Source organism: Plasmodium brasilianum, chromosome 4 (genome assembly GCF_023973825.1).
Source record: "Plasmodium brasilianum strain Bolivian I chromosome 4, whole genome shotgun sequence".
NCBI lineage: Eukaryota > Apicomplexa > Aconoidasida > Haemosporida > Plasmodiidae > Plasmodium > Plasmodium brasilianum.
This window is the reverse complement of record NC_090117.1, coordinates 239,861-257,738: the sequence shown is the minus strand read 5'-3', so window position 1 is coordinate 257,738 and position 17,878 is coordinate 239,861. Positions and strand designations below refer to the sequence as shown.

Genomic DNA, 17,878 nt, shown 5'->3' with positions numbered 1-17,878 from the left:
TATACTACTTTTTCTATTTCAACTTCTATTTCTATTTCAACTTCTATTTCTATTTCTATTTCTACTTCTTTTTCTTTATCCTTTTTCTTTCCTTCTTCCGTTTAATATTAAAAATATTATTTAAGTGTAACGCTGCTAAAGTCAAAATATATGAAACACGGAAAGGACAATAGCTGAATTTTAAACTGCTCAAGTAAGAGATACCTTAAATAGTACATGAATAATTATACATGAGGTCTAAATTATTCATTAAAGGGAACTACATTGAATGTAACATATTATACCTCATGGAAAAAATTTACTTAATAATGACAACTATATATTATTAACACAGTTCATAATAATTCGTACAAGTCTACCTAAGAATATTTATATAATACATTTGTGCAAATGCCTTTTCAGAAGTTAACTGGAGATATGGGGTTTTTTACGCATATATATACCAATACACAAAATATGGGTTTAATTTGAACTTTTTATTTTTATTATTTGTTCTGTAAGTGTACAGGATATGTGCTGTTTTAATGTATGTAAAAAATTCTTTTTTATTGTAAAATAGAGAAAAGATAATTTTGTCATTAGTATAGTTATTATCATTACTACTTTTTTTATTTCTATTATGTGTATATGTACCATATTTAGCTAATCCCTATAATAAGAAAAGATATAGCCATATTATATTTTCATACTGGTAATATTTTTCCCTTTTAAAATGTATAATTATGCTTTTATATATCATATATATTAACTCGCACTTAAATATTTCATTTTAAAAAAAAGTGAGCTCGTATATGCATCTCCTATATGTATGTATATATCTATATATGTGCGATTTTTGGAAAACAAAACGCGTATTTATTTTATATTTTTTTTCTGAGTATTTACACTTTATTTTTAATAAGAACTGTCAGTGGGGTTTCTGAAAATCCTAGGATATTCGTTAAAAACAAAATTAAAAATGTAATAGTAATATGTCTTTTCGTTTTTGTGAGTTTTATATGATTATCCTAATTGGTAGCATTATCAACTCCTATTAATGTCATTATTGAGTCTTAGTAAGGAATATTATCAAAACGATAAAACTACTGTACTTTTTATAAATTAATTATATAGTGCATTTTATTATTTTATAAGTTCAAATCATTTAAAAAATATATAAATAAAATTTTTTTTTTTTTAATAGTAGTCCCCTATTCCAATACTATACATACTCTCAAATAGACTTCTTGCCAATGTAGCCTAAATTTATTAATATAAGATTTTAATTCCCAATATCTTTAATGAACATATTTTCATTTTGGACATTCTTAATTCAGATTCTTTTAGGAGAATTATACGAATGTCATAAAGAACGAATTCAATATATATTATCAAAAAAAAAAAAAAAAAGATCAATTTTTACATAATATTCCACTTAGTAAATACATATAATACATTATTTAATTATACATAATGTGTATGTATGTGTATATCTTTTTCAAATCATTAAACATATGGAAAACTATTCTAGATGAAGTTTAAGCGGTATAATATAATGGCTATGTAACCGCAGTAAAAGTTACGAAAACATTCCTTTCATTTTATTATTCTTTTTTATGAATTTGTTTGATTTTTTTGTAATAATCTTTACATTTAATATATATATGCATACTATTTAGAAAGTTAATTACCATTTACAGAAAAGTGTTTGTATATATTAATACAATATAATTATGGTAATATTCCTAATGCAAACTTTTATTTTATTTTATTTTTCCACTGCAAAATTAACTTGCTGATTTATGTATTTTACATAACTTATTATAGTATTCTAAAAATTATAATTAAAAGAAAAAACCTTAATGGTATTTATTTGTTAAAAGAGAAAAACGATGAAGGAAAACGGTGACTCTTTGTTTTATTTTACCTTTTAAATTTATAAAATAAGTAGACTTAAATTTTTTATATAATCATATATACATAATTTAGATAAAGTATATATGCAAAATGTATATATTAGTATTTATTAACATATAAACGATATATCTGCGTAAAATAATGTTTTGTTTTACATATTAAATTCCTCTCGCACATGATAAATACACATTATAAAATTATTACAAATAAATAAAATTTTTATAATAATTATATACACAATATTCCATTATACGTTAATATATATAAATACTTGATGGATAATGTACCTTTTTTTTTACTTCCCTTTTTATTTATTTTGTACTTCCATTATATATACATATATATGTGTAATTTTTTTTTGAAAATTTAAAGAAAAAACAATTCCAATAGAAATTTTTTATTTTTCTTTTAAACAAAAAATATAAAAAAAAAAAATTACGAAGATGCATTTTTGCTTTATTTTTCATAAAGATATCTTTAGTTCCTATTTTGTACTGTATTACTTATAAATTACTATTTCATTCTTTATCATCTGTAAAAAGAAAAGCTGCAGGGGTGATTTTAAGCATTACTTAAAGCAGGTTACAAGTTGGAACTGCCTTTTTTTTTTTTGAGTAATAGTAAAAATAAATTAATTTTTTCTCATGACATGTATAATGATATACAATATTACTATTTTGTTCTTTTGTTATCATTATTTTGTAATTTTGCTTTTTTGTTATCATTGTTCCATTTGTGTATTATCATTATTATGTTATTTTGTTACTATTAATTTTGTATTTTGTTACTAATAACTTTATATTTTGTTACTAACAACTTTATATTTTGTTAATAATAATTTTATATTTTGTTAATAATAATTTTATATTTTGTTACTAATAATTTTATATTTTGTTTCTATTAATTTTATATTTTGTTATTAATTCTACATTTTGTTATTATTAATTCGTTATTTAGATATTATTTTGTTATTTTGGCATCGTTAGTTCTATTATTTTACTATTATTTTTTTATCGTTCTTTTATTTTCTCGTTTGTTACTTTTTTATTATCATTATTTCGTTCTTTAATTTTCTTGTTATTTTGCTATTTTGTTATTTTGTTATTTTGCTATTTTTTTATTATTCTTTTGCATTTTTCTAATTTTTTATCCTTTTTTTTATACGATATACAATTTAAGAACATTTTTAATTATAATTTTTTTTCAAAGCAGTAAAAAGAAATGTTGAAGAGGAAAAATTATAATATTAACCCCAATATTACAACAACAAGGAATTATTATGGAAACGAAAAAAATGTAGATAATAAAGGTGACATATATGGGGCGGTTTATTTAAGAGCATTAGAAAAGTGTAGAAAAAAAGAGAAGTTAAACTTGCTTCCTCTTTTCATAAAAGCATATATGTTTATCCATTTAATTTGGATGTTGCTTGTTTATTCTAATAATAGTGTAAGATTATAAAAAGAAGTGAATGGCTATGTGAATGCACCAGTGATATTTAATAATTTTGTATGTTTTCCGATGTGTTGAATATATACGTATATATATATATATATATATATATTTATATATATATGTAACTCGTTTATATGTGGTGTAAAAGTTGGCATTTTTTCCTAATTTTTTTTGCATTAAATAATGTGTGGTATATATGTATAGAAATATCCAAATTTTTGTTTACAGGCGGGTGATACCATTTATAATATGTTAGGAGAGAATTACGATATACCAAAGAATGACAAATTTATATTAAGAACAAATAGAGTATTAGTAGAAAGTGCAAGGAGTTTAAATTCCTCTTACGAAACTTTAGAACAAAATATAGTAGATAAAATAGAAAATATTTATGAACAACAGACAAGAAACATAGCATCCAAGATTATGGCTTTTATAAAAAAAATTGATTTGATAGTTGAAAAAGAAATAGTAAAAGCTTTAAAATATATAGATTCTGAAAAAGAGGCTCCAATTAAAAGTGGTATGAATTTTTTCGAAAAAGTCAAAAATTTTTTCAAAGGTTTAAAGATATTTTCAACACCCGTTTTAGCTACAGTCACTGCGTTGGCAGCTTATTATATTAAAGCCCATTTAATTTCAGCATCATTTACTCTGACCATAGCTTTCATACCCTTTTTGTCAACATGTTATTTAATATACAAGGTTTATAAGATACGCAGTGAAATGGCATAATGAAAATTAAAAACATGTACAAACGCCCATACGAGAACATATGCTTATATGTACACATATATACAGATAAATGTAAACCGACTTTGTAAGAAAAACTTCTTTTTTTTTAAATGCAAAGGTAAAAAGCAACTCTATACAGACAATTATAATATAAGAAGCTGTTTAGATATACTAACAGGTATGAAAAATTTTAACGTATGTAATATCTTTGAGTGTTTTGTGCCCATTTAAGGACTTATAATTACAAATTTTGAAGTGGTTAAGGTTAACAGGATGTATATATATATATACATTTCGGTACGCACTTATATGTATGAGTGTGTATGCATATAACTATCCACTTTTTAATATCTTAATTTTTAACTATTTTTTTTTTTGTTTTTTTGAATATATGTACCTCCAAGCATATTTGAACATTTTATGGATGACATGTATATGTGTGTATATATATACATGTACACATACGTATATATACAGATCACAATTGTGCATTGCGTGTACCGAATTAAAATATATTGAAATACGTTAATTAGAAATATAATTTTTTAGAAGCTTAATATCAATTGACGTATTACGATTTGTATGTCGTTGTACATGAATTAATTAGTAAAATGAATATTTTTATTTTTATTCTACATTTATTAACTGATACTTTAAAGTTTCGTAAAACATAGGCATAAATTTTCATTTTTTAGTAGTAAATGGTACGATATTATTTATAAAATGCATGTAATTTTATTAATATTTTTTGGAACAATGTCTTAAGTTCAAATACGTAAGAGTTATTACATATATGTGGATTTAATGAAATCAATGAAAGTATTTTTTTTTTTTACTGTTTATTTTATTTTACCATTATGCCAAACAACCATTTCAACATTTTATCATATAATTATTTTATTATTTTCCTTTTTTTTTTTTTTTTTTTTTTTTTTTTTTTTTTTTTTTTTTTGTAATAATAGAGCTTTAAATTTAAGAAGTCTTTTATCAAACTTTGTATAAAGGTTTGCAAAATTTTGTTACCAATATTTTATTTTTGGAAAAAATATATTTTAGCATAATGAATTAATATTTCTGGGTTTTTACATCCTAAATTAAAGTAACGAACGTAGGTTAGTTATAAAATGATATTATTCTTATTAAGTAATTTACTGTTATTTAATTTAACTTAAGTTTTAATAATGGACGTAAAAAACTAGTATTCTAAAATATTACATATAAGTAAAAGCATAAGCATAATGTTAAGAATGGTTTTATATTGAACAAAAGAAAACGAATAAATTCCGTTAAATATGTTATAAGAATAAAGATATATATATGTGAACATACATACATAAATATGTGTACATATATATATTTATATGTATACATATATATGCGTATTCATTTGTTTCGTAAGACAAGGTTACTGCATTTATAGAACTGAAATTGACGCTCCATAAAAATGCCCTTTATATGAAAATTTTAAAAAATGCATAATTTTTTTTTCTCTTAGTATTATGAAAATTCCTTTACATAAGTGAAGCCACTTAACATTTTTCTGAAGCATTTTTTCATTTTGAACATTTGTTAATAGTCCTTATGAGAGTGATGAAGTACTCAGTTTCTATAAGTAATATTATCTCCTCATTATTCAATAAATGCGAATAAAGATGTCATAATGTGCAAGATGTTCTTAAGATGATAATGTCAATTATGTTATAAGAGAAGGATTTAATTTATTATGCTGAAGTACTTTTAATAAATATAAATTCTTAATAACAAATTTATATTATCATTTGTTATGTAGAGATACATGTAAATTCAACTATTAATTATTAATAAATTACCACATGCAAAATTATTATTAATATTATTCTAGAAAAAAGATGTACTATTTTTCCAATATAATAAAACAGACCACATTAGATTATACATGTTACATAAAAGAGTATAGGTATTTTAAATTTCCACAAATATTATAAGTTTCTAAAATTTCTATTAAAAGGATTACTATATAGGGGGACTTACCTGTGAAAGCTCATGTTGTTACATGTAAAAGATGCAAAAAGATTGTTCGGAAGAAAAATTAAAAAAAGAAAGAGGGGTAAAATAAGCAAAATATGAGTTATATAAATAATATACTTTTACTATTTTTTTGAGGTGCTACAATCTATATTTAATTAATTATGAGTATTTGAACTGTACATATAAATATATATATGTATACGGTTACATTGACGAAAAGCAATTATTTTTTGAATATATTTGTGAACTCTTTATTTTTTATTCTTTTAATGTACATTATAATATTCTTGAAAAATTAAAAATATGGAGATAAAAGAAAACTTTCCACATTATTAATATAAAAGATACATTAGTTTTTTTTTTTGCTAATTTTTATATATTTCCGTAACATACGAGGATTTATACATTTGCGCTATGCACAAAAGAAACTTTTAAACAAGAAAAACTATTTTGTTTCGTAATAAAATATTTTCATAAATTTCGTTATAAAATTTGTTTATAAAGGCCCATCTGCTTATTTTATATATATAAAATATTACTATGAAAGTTTAACTACACCCTTTTTCATAAAACATTAACTATTCTCGGGAATTTTTTTGGTCATTCAAGTAATTTTTATAATACACTATTTTACATAACTAGCCAAAAAAAAAGAAAAAAGGAAAAATCTTATATATAAATAAAATATCATAAATAATATTTTTATTTATTATGTAACAAAGATAATTTTTACTGTATAATAGCATTACTATTGAAAATTCTGTGCTATAATAATATTATTTATATTTGCTTTAAAAAATTTTATTTAAGGGAGGAAATTTATTAGCAATTTTTAACACTAAATACTATTATTATTGCAATGTACAAATAAATATATAATAATAATATATATATATTATATCTAAACAATGGAGTAAATATTATTAAACTTATTGCGAAACGAGAAAATTCACCTGTGTGTTTTTTTTTTTTTTGTGTTTTTGGATTTGTTTAAAATATTATACATGCAGCTCAATTTTGCAAGGACTTTTTGCTTGTAATAGTTTTTTTTTTTTTTTTTATGTTTGTACATAATATAATGTATATATATATATATTATATTTTATTTACTTTTTTCTAATAAAAGTTATTTTTCGGTTAGGTTGTATATATTTATGTATTTATATATATATAATTCCTTTAAACAGAAAAGAAATTTTTGCATGTAAAAATTTGTGAAACTAGGGTTTAATTATTAGAATAGGAAACTTTAAACACAAATTTTCATTGAGTTTTTTTTTTTTTTTTTTTTATATATCCATACTTCCATTATTAGTATAATGCAATAGTATATAATGTAAAATTTAATAATTTCTACATAATTGCCAAAGAAAAAAATAAATAAACCTAGAAAAAAAAAGAGTTAACACATAGAAGTTGTAATTCAGAATTTCTTAATATATTATATATATATATATATATTATTGTACACGGATAAAAAAAAAAAAAAAAACATTAATTATTTCACTTAATGTAAGTATAAAAAAAAAAAAAAAATTACCGTACTATTGACCCCCAAATCAATCTCTTTTTCTTTTTTGTATGTATATATTTTCTTAATATAATTGTTATTCTATAAAGAAAAATAAGGCACTATTTTAAAACAGTTTTTTTTTCTCTTGCGTTATTGATTCTATGACCAAAAATTAATTAATAAATATATATATAATATTATATAGCACATGTGTATATATATTTATAAGATATATATATATATATATATATAATACAAATTATACATTTTATTACGATATAATTTCAATTAACATTCAAAAAGAAGTAATAAATAATAAAAAGTTTTGTATATAATAATAGAGAATAAAATAGATATTACATTTTTTTAAAAATTAAGCCCATTTAAAATTGTTATGTTTTAAATATTTCATGAATCTATTTTTTCCCAGCTTTGTATAAATATATATTATTAATAATATAGCATAAAATAACATGATTATTAATATTTTATATAATCCCCATTTTATAATTTTATGAATTATCACGGTTAAAAGTTTCTTTTATTTTATTAAGATTTATTGTTTATATTATAATATTTTATTTAATTTAATTTTTTTTTCAAAAAAAAAAATAAATATAAATTACTGTAATAATAAAATTTATTAATTATTATATATATATATATATGTATATATATAATACTAGGGAATATGCTTATATGTAGGTATACAACACATACTTTTAGTATTTTATAAATTTTTTTTTTCTTTTTTATTTTATCTTTTTTCTTTTTCCCTTTTTATAAATAAAATGTTTTTAAGTGTTTTTTTATAAAAAATTAATACAAGAATATTTTTGACGTATTTTTTGTTTATCCTCATTTCCACCTTATGCTTTATTATTTATTATATTTTTGTGAAATAAAAAATGATAAATAAAAATTACAACTGCAATTTATCTAAACATAATGAAAACTATCAACGTAATATAAGTAACATATTTAATAGATCCAACATGTGGACGGTGAAAAAATGTCATATGAGAGAAAAAATAATTAAATTTCCAATTCTGATCAAAATAATTACATATACTATTTTAATATGGGTAATTCACTTATCTCCTAATAATAATGTAAGTCAAAAATAAAAGATCTAATTTTATTATGTTTTGCGTTATTTGAATTTTCTTTATTTTGTTTTATTTTTAATTTTTCTTTTTTTTCTCCCTATATTTTATATGCTACATCATTTTGTCCTTTTTATAGTTGTTTTTGTTTTATTTTATTTTTTTTTTTTTTTGGATTTTTGCTTCATAATTAATTGTTACGTATATGTAATAATAATTTTTTTATAAAATAATAATTTTCGTTTATAAGGATACATATACACATATGCACTTATACCCACGTATACACAAAAAAAAAAAAAAAAAAAAAAAAAAAAAAAACAAATAAAAAAAAATTTTTACAACTTTTTTTTTTTTTTCTTTGCTTTGTATTTTTAGTGCACCTCATATAATTCATGGAATAGCAATGCGAATAAGTTAGATAAAATTTCAAATTTTAATTTCAAAAGATCATTAACAGAAATTGATGAAACAAGTGAGTCTGTTTTTCCAACGCAAGATGTAAATGTTGCATTCAATTCAGAAGATGGTGCAAGTACAACCGAAAATTTAGATAATGATGATTTTAATAAGGTTTTTTTAAATCATTTAGAAAATAGTGATGAGCTAAATGAAGATATACTGGAAGAATTGAAGAAAAAGCTTGAGGAAAGCGAATTAAATGATGATGTATTAGATAAAGTAGAAGAAAGTGTAAATGATGATATGTTAGATAAAGTAGAAGAAGAAAGTGTAAATGATGATTTGTTAGATAAAGTAGAAGAAAGTGTAAATGATGATATGTTAGATAAAGTAGAAGAAGAAAGTGTAAATTATGATTTGTTAGATAAAGTAGAAGAAATTGTAAATGATGATATGTTAGATAAAGTAGAAGAAGAAAGTGTAAATTATGATTTGTTAGATAAAGTAGAAGAAGAAAGTGTAAATGATGATTTGTTAGATAAAGTAGAAGAAGAAAGTGTAAATGATGATTTGTTAGATAAAGTAGAAGAAGAAAGTGTAAATTATGATTTGTTAGATAAAGTAGAAGAAGAAAGTGTAAATGATGATATGTTAGATAAAGTAGAAGAAGAAAGTGTAAATTATGATTTGTTAGATAAAGTAGAAGAAGAAAGTGTAAATTATGATTTGTTAGATAAAGTAGAAGAAGAAAGTGTAAATTATGATATATTAGATAAAGTAGAAGAAGAAAGTGTAAATGAAGTGGAGGAAACTGAAGCAAGTGAGGTATTTTATAATTTACGAAAGAACGATGAATTAAGTGAAGAAGTACCTTATGACACATTAGAAAACATAGAAGAAAGTACAAATATAAATGATAACGAACTTGATAATACGCAACTTACTGCTGAAGTAATTGATAAGGTATTTGGTAAAGTAGAACAGAATGAAGAAACACATGTTAAAATATTTGATAATGTACAAGATATAGAAGAAGTAAATGATGAAGTATTTAGTGGTGTGGAACTAAATGAAAGAGACCATGATAACATATTAGATAATCCACAACATACAGAAGAAGTATTTGATAAAATATTTGGTAAAATAGAACAAATTGGAGAAGTATATGATAACGAAGAAGTAAAAGATAAAGAGTTAGAAGATGTATATCAAAATGCTTTTGATAATATAGAGGAACATGCAGAAGAAGTTTCCCAGGAATACGCGCATGAGGCTCTAGAAGATGAAAGTACACTGAATTTTTTAGAAGAAATAGAAGAAAATTTAGTAGATAATTTAGAAGAAAGGGTAGAACAGAATGGGGAGGATGTAAATGGTAATTTTTTAGAAAATTTAGAAGAAAGTAAAGAACATATAGAAGATAGCTTATTAGATAATGTAGTTGAAAACCAAGACGAAAATGTAAAAGATAACATCTTCGATTTTCTAGAACAAAATAAAGAAACAGATGAAACCTCATTGGAAAATATAAAGGAATTAGAAGATGGATTGTTAGATAATATGGAAGAAAAAGTAGAAGAAAACAAAAACGTTTTGAATGACTTGTTAGAGAATATAAAAAACGATGTTGAAAAAGAGGAAAACATATTAGAAAGTTTACAAGAAATAAGAGATGATATGTTAAATAATGTACTTGTAACGGAAGAGCCAAGGGAAGAATTGTCAGATAATTTAGAAGAAAATATAAATGTAAATGAGGAAGTAAATGAAAATGTTTTACATAGTTTAGAAGAAGTAAAAGAATGCGTATTAGAAAATTTAGAAGAAAATGGAGAATTAAATGTAGAAGGTAATGAACTAGATATTTTAAAAGAAGTGAATGGGGAATTATTAGAAAATTTTGAAAAAAAAGTAGAAACAAATGAAAATGCATTGCTAAATGTATTGAATTTAGAAGAAGTAGTAATGAACAAAGATGCATTAGAACATGTTTTCAAAAATATAAATGGAAACGAAGAAACGAAGAAGGAAAACACAGATGTTGTAGGAGGTCCTGTAACAGGTGATAAGGAAGAATCTACAGAAGTCGTTGCAGAAGAAGATGTGGAAGAAAATGAAGAGATAGGTGAAGAAGAAAATGATGAAGAAACAGCAGGAGAAAATGAATATTCAGAAGGTATGTTAAAAAATGCTGACAAGGACTTTAAAGAAACGTTATTAAATATGTTTTCAGGAGATGTGCAAGGATTGGAAAAGGAACCAGAAAAGTTTTATGAAAACTTAAATAAAAACTTATTAAGTATGTTTTCCGGAAATAAAAAGGAAATCGAAAAAAATGAATCAGAAACATTAAGTGAAGAGGAGGATGTGTCTACTGATAATACTGAGACTGAAAATGATGAAGCTTTGTTCCAAGGACAAAGTGAAGAAGAGATTAAACAAAATGTACAAAAAATACTTTCTGGAAACGTGAAACTACCTGAAGAATTATCAGAAAAATTAAATGTAGACCCCCAAAAAAGTTTACTAGATTTATTATCAGGTAATTTTGACCTAGAAGAAGGTGAAACTGATGATTTAGATGAAGAAGATGAAACTTTGATGGACAATATGAGAGAGTACTTAGAAAAAACTGTTCAAGAGAATAATGAACATAATACACAAGAAGTTGTAGAAGAAGTAGTACAAGAAGCAGCAGATGAAATTATGGAAGAAAATGAGGATAAAAATGTATCAATTATAGTAGATAATAATTTTGGAGAAGGTGGTGTCAAAGAAGTAGTACAAGAAGCTTCAGAAGAAATAAGGAAAGAAAAAGAAGAAGGAGATGTATTAGTAGCTGAAGAAGTCAAAACTGAAGACATCAAAGAAGTAGTACAAGAAGCAGCAGATGAAATTATGGAAGAAAATGATTACAAAAATGTATTAGTTATTGGAGATAATATTGGGGAAGACGTCAAAAAAGTAGTACAAGAGGCAACAGAAGAAATTATGCAAGAAAAAGAAGAAAATACAGTACTTATTGGTGAAGATAATATTGAAGAAGTGAATGAAGTGGTACAAGAGGCAGCAGATGAAGTTTTAGAAGAAAAAAAAGAAGAAAATGTATTAGTAACTGAAGAAGTTAAAACTGAAGACGTCAACGAAGTAATACAAGAAGCTGCAGATGAAATTATGGAAGAAAAAAAAGAAGAACGTGTAGAAGTAGTTTCAGAAGTTAATGTGGAGGAAGACGTTGAAAAAGTAGTACAAAAAGCAGTAGAAGAAATAATGGAACAAAATGATAAAGAAAATGTAGGAGTTATTGGTGAAGATGTTACCGAAGAAGATATTGAAGTAGTAAAAGAAGCGGCAGATGCAATAATGGAAAAAAAAGAAGAAGAAAATGTATCAGTTATTGGAGATAATAGTATTGGGGAAGACGTCAAAGAAGTAGTGCAAGAAACTGCAGATAAAATAATGGAAGAAAATGTATTAGTAACTGAAGAAGTTAAAACTGAAGACGTCAACGAAGTAATACAAGAAGCATCAGATGAAGTTTTGGAAGAAAAAAAAGAAGAAAATGTGTCAGTAATTTCAGAGGAGAATATTGAAGATGATGTCGAAGAAATAGTACAAGAAGCTGCTGATGTAATTGTTCAAGAAAAAGAAGAAAATTTGGCATTTATTGGAGAAGATAATTTTGAAGAATATATTAAAGGAGTAATACAAGAAGCAGCAGATGAAGTTTTAGAGGAAAAAAAAGAAAACAATGTAGCAGTATTTTCAGAAGATAATATTGAACAAGGTGTTGAAGAGGTAGTACAAGAAGCTGCAGATAAAATAATGGAAGAAAATGTATTAGTAACTGAAGAAGTTAAAACTGAAGACGTCAACGAAGTAATACAAGAAGCTGCAGATGAGATTATGGAAGGAAAAAAAGAAGAAAGTGTAGCAGTATTTTCAGAAGATAATATTGAACAAGATGTTGAAGAGGTAGTACAAGAAGCTACAGATAAAATAATGGAAGAAAATGTATTAGTAACTGAAGAAGTTAAAACTGAAGACGTCAACGAAGTAATACAAGAAGCATCAGATGAAGTTTTGGAAGAAAAAAAAGAAGAAAATGTGTCAGTAATTTCAGAGGAGAATATTGAAGATGATGTTGAAGAAATAGTACAAGAAGCTGCAGATAAAATAATGGAAGAAAATGGATTAGTAACTGAAGAAGTTAAAACTGAAGACGTTAACGAAGTAATACAAGAAGCTGCAGATGAGATTATGGAAGAAAAAAAAGAAGAAAGTGTAGCAGTATTTTCAGAAGATAATATTGAACAAGATGTTGAAGAGGTAGTACAAGAAGCTACAGATAAAATAATGGAAGAAAATATTTCAGTACTTTCAGAAGATAATAATAAAGATATTAAAGAAGTAATACAAGAAGCTGCAGATGAAATTATGGAAGAAAAAAAAGAAGAAAGTATAGCAATAGTTTCAGAAGATAATATTGAACAAGATGTTGAAAAAGTAGTACAAGAAGCTGCAGATAAAATAATGGAAGAAAATATATCAGTACTTTCAGAAGATAATAATAAAGATATTAAAGAAGTAATACAAGAAGCTGCAGATGAGATTATGGAAGAAAAAAAAGAAGAAAGTATAGCAATAGTTTCAGAAGATATTGTTGAACAAGACACCAAGGAAGTACTACAAGAAGTTGCTGAGGAAATTATGGAAGAAAAGGAAAAAGAAAATGTATCAATTATTGGAGATAATAGTATTGGGGAAGACATCAAAAAAGTAGTACAAAAAACTACAGATGAAGTTTTAGAAGAAAATGAAGAAGGTACAGAAGAAGTAGATTTAAAAAGTGACATATTAGATAATTTAGAAGTAGATGCAGAAACAACTGAAGGTGAGCAAGAAAAAGATGGGGCAGATTTACAAGGAGATTTATTTAAGATGTTACCCAGAAACGTGCATATGAATAAACAGTTATTAGGTAAACTACAGGATTTTGTAAAATCGAAAGAAAATGTATCCAGTATGATAAAGAGGGCCACAGGTCGAGATGTACCGGAATCAGAAATTGAATCCTTGAGAAATATGTTTTCAAAATCTATTAAGAAAAGTGGACAGAAGAAAAAAGATAATGTAAAATTATCTGAAAAATCCTTGTCAGATAAAGGGTCAGTAGAAAAGGGAAAAAAGAAAAAATCAAAAGATAAAAAATCAAGAAAAAAATTACCAAGTAAATTAGTTCAAGAGGAAAAGAAGGAAAAACAAAAGGATGAAAAAGAAAAAGTTGAAAAACTGAAGGTTGAAAAGCAGAAGGGTGAAAAGCGAAAGGGTGAAAAAGAAAAAGTTGAAAAACTGAAGGTTGAAAAGCAGAAGGTTGAAAAGCAGAAGGGTGAAAAGCGAAAGGGTGAAAAGCGAAAGGATGAGAAACAAAAGGATGAGAAACAAAAGGATGAGAAACAAAAGGATGAGAAACAAAAGGATGAGAAACAAAAGGATGAGAAACAAAAGGATGAGAAACAAAAGGATGAGAAACGAAAGATTAAAAAACCAAGAAAGAAAATGTCGGAGAAATTAGTAAAAAGTGAACAGGAGAAGTTAACTGCACAAAATTTTAAGGACAAAGCACTTGACTTGTCGCAAAAGGTGGGATTAAATTCAGAAACAGTTAAAAAACATGTGACAACAGTAAAGAATTTTGTTCACAGGGTAGATGAAGAAGTTGAAAAAGAAGTAAATAGAGCGTTCAGCTCAAAACGTGAAACGAAAGATGTCGTTAAGACTAGCGAAGGATTTTTTAGTAAATTAAAAAATTTAATAAATAAATATAAAATATTTACCATACCCTTTTTCACTGGAATGGGTTCTGTAGGACTATTTGCATTTGGAGCTGTTGTTTCCTCTATATTGTCATCATGCATAACCATATTTGCAGTATCATATCTTTTATCAAAGGTAGATACAACAGTGAACAAAAAGAAGAAAAGACAATTTTATTCCTTGTATGTCGATTTGTTTAATGAATTGCAACATAGTATAGGGGCTTATTTATCAAGTTTTTATGATAAAACCGAGTAAATATATATATATATTAATAAATTTTACTTAATAAAAATGTATGCTTGTAAATCCATACATTTAGAGTACAATTTTTTGTACTCTCAATAAAATTTTAGTATTTAAGAGTAACTTGAAAAAAAATGTACTTAATTTTTTTTTTTTATACCTTTTTAATTGAGGTTTTTATTTTTAAAATGTGTGCTTTTAGTGTACAATTTTGAATATTAGGTAATATTTTTTTAACTTCAAGTTTTTTCTTATTTTTTCTTTCATATATTATATATATATATTATATATATATATATATATATTAATATATGCGTATAAGTACATATATATATATATATATGTACGGTACATGTATTAATATGTGCATGTATATATGTATATATATATATATGTTTTACTAATATTAATTTTGTATATATTTGATGTAGTAAATTTTTATTTAATTCCTTTTTAACGTATATACTGGTATGAAAATTTTATATATACATGTCATTGTGTGTACATATATATTTATTAATTTATATGTATATATTTGAATGTATTATAATTTGTAATTTTTTAAAATCGAAAAAAATTAAAAAAGTTAATGGACCTAACGTTTATTTTACATATTTTTAATTTTCAAAACTTATGGTTTATGCATGCTTATATTATGGTAAAATAAACTATTATAATAAACTTTAATTTTTATTATTTATTATTTAATGATTATTAATGTAAATATTATAATAAATTATCTCATACTTCGATAAAATAAAATGTCAAGTAGCCATGTGCAGAATAAAAATATATAATATCGTTTTAGCAATAACTTTCATTATTTTAAATTATTATTTTGTTTTATAATATTATTTTTTTAATTTTGTTTTAGAGCAGACTTTAATTTTTATTATGACTATTTTTTTATACGAAAATTGTATTTTTGAGGATACTATGAATTTGGCTATTTGAATAGATGGAAATATTCTTGTTTGTTTTTCCATGTACATGTTTATAAAACACACCTAAATAAATACAATTCATAAATTTAAATGTAGTAAATTTATCTAGCGAATAATAATTTTTATAAATGTTTTATTCGTAGTAAAATTTGTTTTTTGAGTTTTTAAGAGTTCGCGTGAGTCACAAGATGTATAATAAAATTTTATATACACTAAAAAAAGTTCACTACTATATGTTATTTAAATAAACATATACATGTGTATATGCATATATATATATATGTATATATATGCTATTATTTTCATTCATTAATTGCGTATTAAGATAAAAAGTGCTAATATAAAAGTGACTAACTAAAACTAATTTTTGTAAGATGAACGTAAAAATAGAAATATCAAAGGCTAACAAACTAGGGTACATTTCCCCTAGAAGAAAATACACAAAATTTAATTATAAATTAACACAGTGATGTTATATTTCTCTCTCAAACAACATTTATTTGTATATTCAGAGTATATAATAATTATATTATCCATAACTTGTGCATTTTTTATGAATACCAATATATGGGGGACAGTTGCAAAAACAATAGCGATCTAGTTTTATTTTGAACTCTTTCTCTGCATTTTATAAAAATTACTAATTCAAATAAATCTCACTTTAACATAAAGAATAATACTTGTACAGGAGAAAGTAGGAAGTTGTAATATATATGAACACGTGCACAGATACGTACATGTACATAAATGGACTCATAGATATACATACACCAATACATAAATGTACATACACAGACACACATATATTATATATATATATATATGCAGGTGTACCTTGTGTAACGTAACCTATTCTTCATATTGACATTTGCACATATATAAAATAAACACTTAAGGAAGAAGTGGAAGCAAATCATCAAAGATTTTTTGATGTGCATAAGTACTGTTTAATTTAAGGATAAACCATATTTTTATTAATTAAAAAAAAATACTCATAACAATTTAGGTAAAATAATAATTTTTAAAACTTTTCAATCTTTTTAATAAAAAAGAAATTAACAAATTGTTATTAAATAAAATGGAATATATTTTTTTAGAGCAATTTAATAGGGTAAGTTTCTTATATGTAATTATTAAATTATATTGGTTAATCTATTTACGTATATATTTTAACTATAAGAGATAAAATGTGAGACGATTAAATGAATGTAATACGTAATGAACAGCAAAAATAAGTATTTTTTTTTATCTTAACGCGATATATATCCTTTTATATGTAAATTATTCTGAATCTATGAAATGAGAGAATTATGAAAAAAAAAAAAAAAAAAAAAGATTGCTTTATGTACAATACTTTTGGAATCTAAATCATAATATTTTTTATTTTGAACTTTTACGTATTTTTATTATCATTTTATATATTCTTTTAAATTATACATTTTTTATTTTCATATTATATATTCTTTTAAATTTTTCGTGTTTTTTTTTCAAATATATATATATTTTTTTTCCCATTTGTCTTTTATAGTACTTTTTCAAGACAACTACAACAGACGCATTTTAATTTAATATATAAATGTGTATGTATATATATACATTTTAAATTATTATTGATTCAAAATATTCATATTTAAATGAGAACGCGTTAAATATTTCGCGAAAAAATGAAAATTATTTATTGATTATTCTTTGATTTGCATAAATATGCTTAATTAAAATTGACGTGAATTTTTTTGATAATTATAACATTTAAAAAA

The 17,878-nt window shown here is 23.4% G+C and overlaps 2 protein-coding genes across 2 annotated transcripts; both read left to right on the top strand.

Moving 5' to 3' along the window:
* Window positions 1–3,117: 3,117 nt before the first annotated feature.
* MKS88_001063 (uncharacterized protein) lies at window positions 3,118–4,086 on the top strand (the record flags this gene model as incomplete). Its single annotated transcript, XM_067219717.1, has 2 exons — window positions 3,118–3,345; window positions 3,580–4,086. The coding sequence occupies 2 exons, from the start codon at window positions 3,118–3,120 to the stop codon at window positions 4,084–4,086; spliced, it is 735 nt and encodes a 244-aa protein (XP_067074995.1).
* Window positions 4,087–8,514: 4,428 nt separating this feature from the next.
* Window positions 8,515–15,189, top strand: MKS88_001062 (uncharacterized protein; the record flags this gene model as incomplete). Its single annotated transcript, XM_067219716.1, has 2 exons — window positions 8,515–8,610; window positions 9,091–15,189. The coding sequence occupies 2 exons, from the start codon at window positions 8,515–8,517 to the stop codon at window positions 15,187–15,189; spliced, it is 6,195 nt and encodes a 2,064-aa protein (XP_067074994.1).
* Between the last annotated feature and the right edge of the window lie 2,689 nt (window positions 15,190–17,878).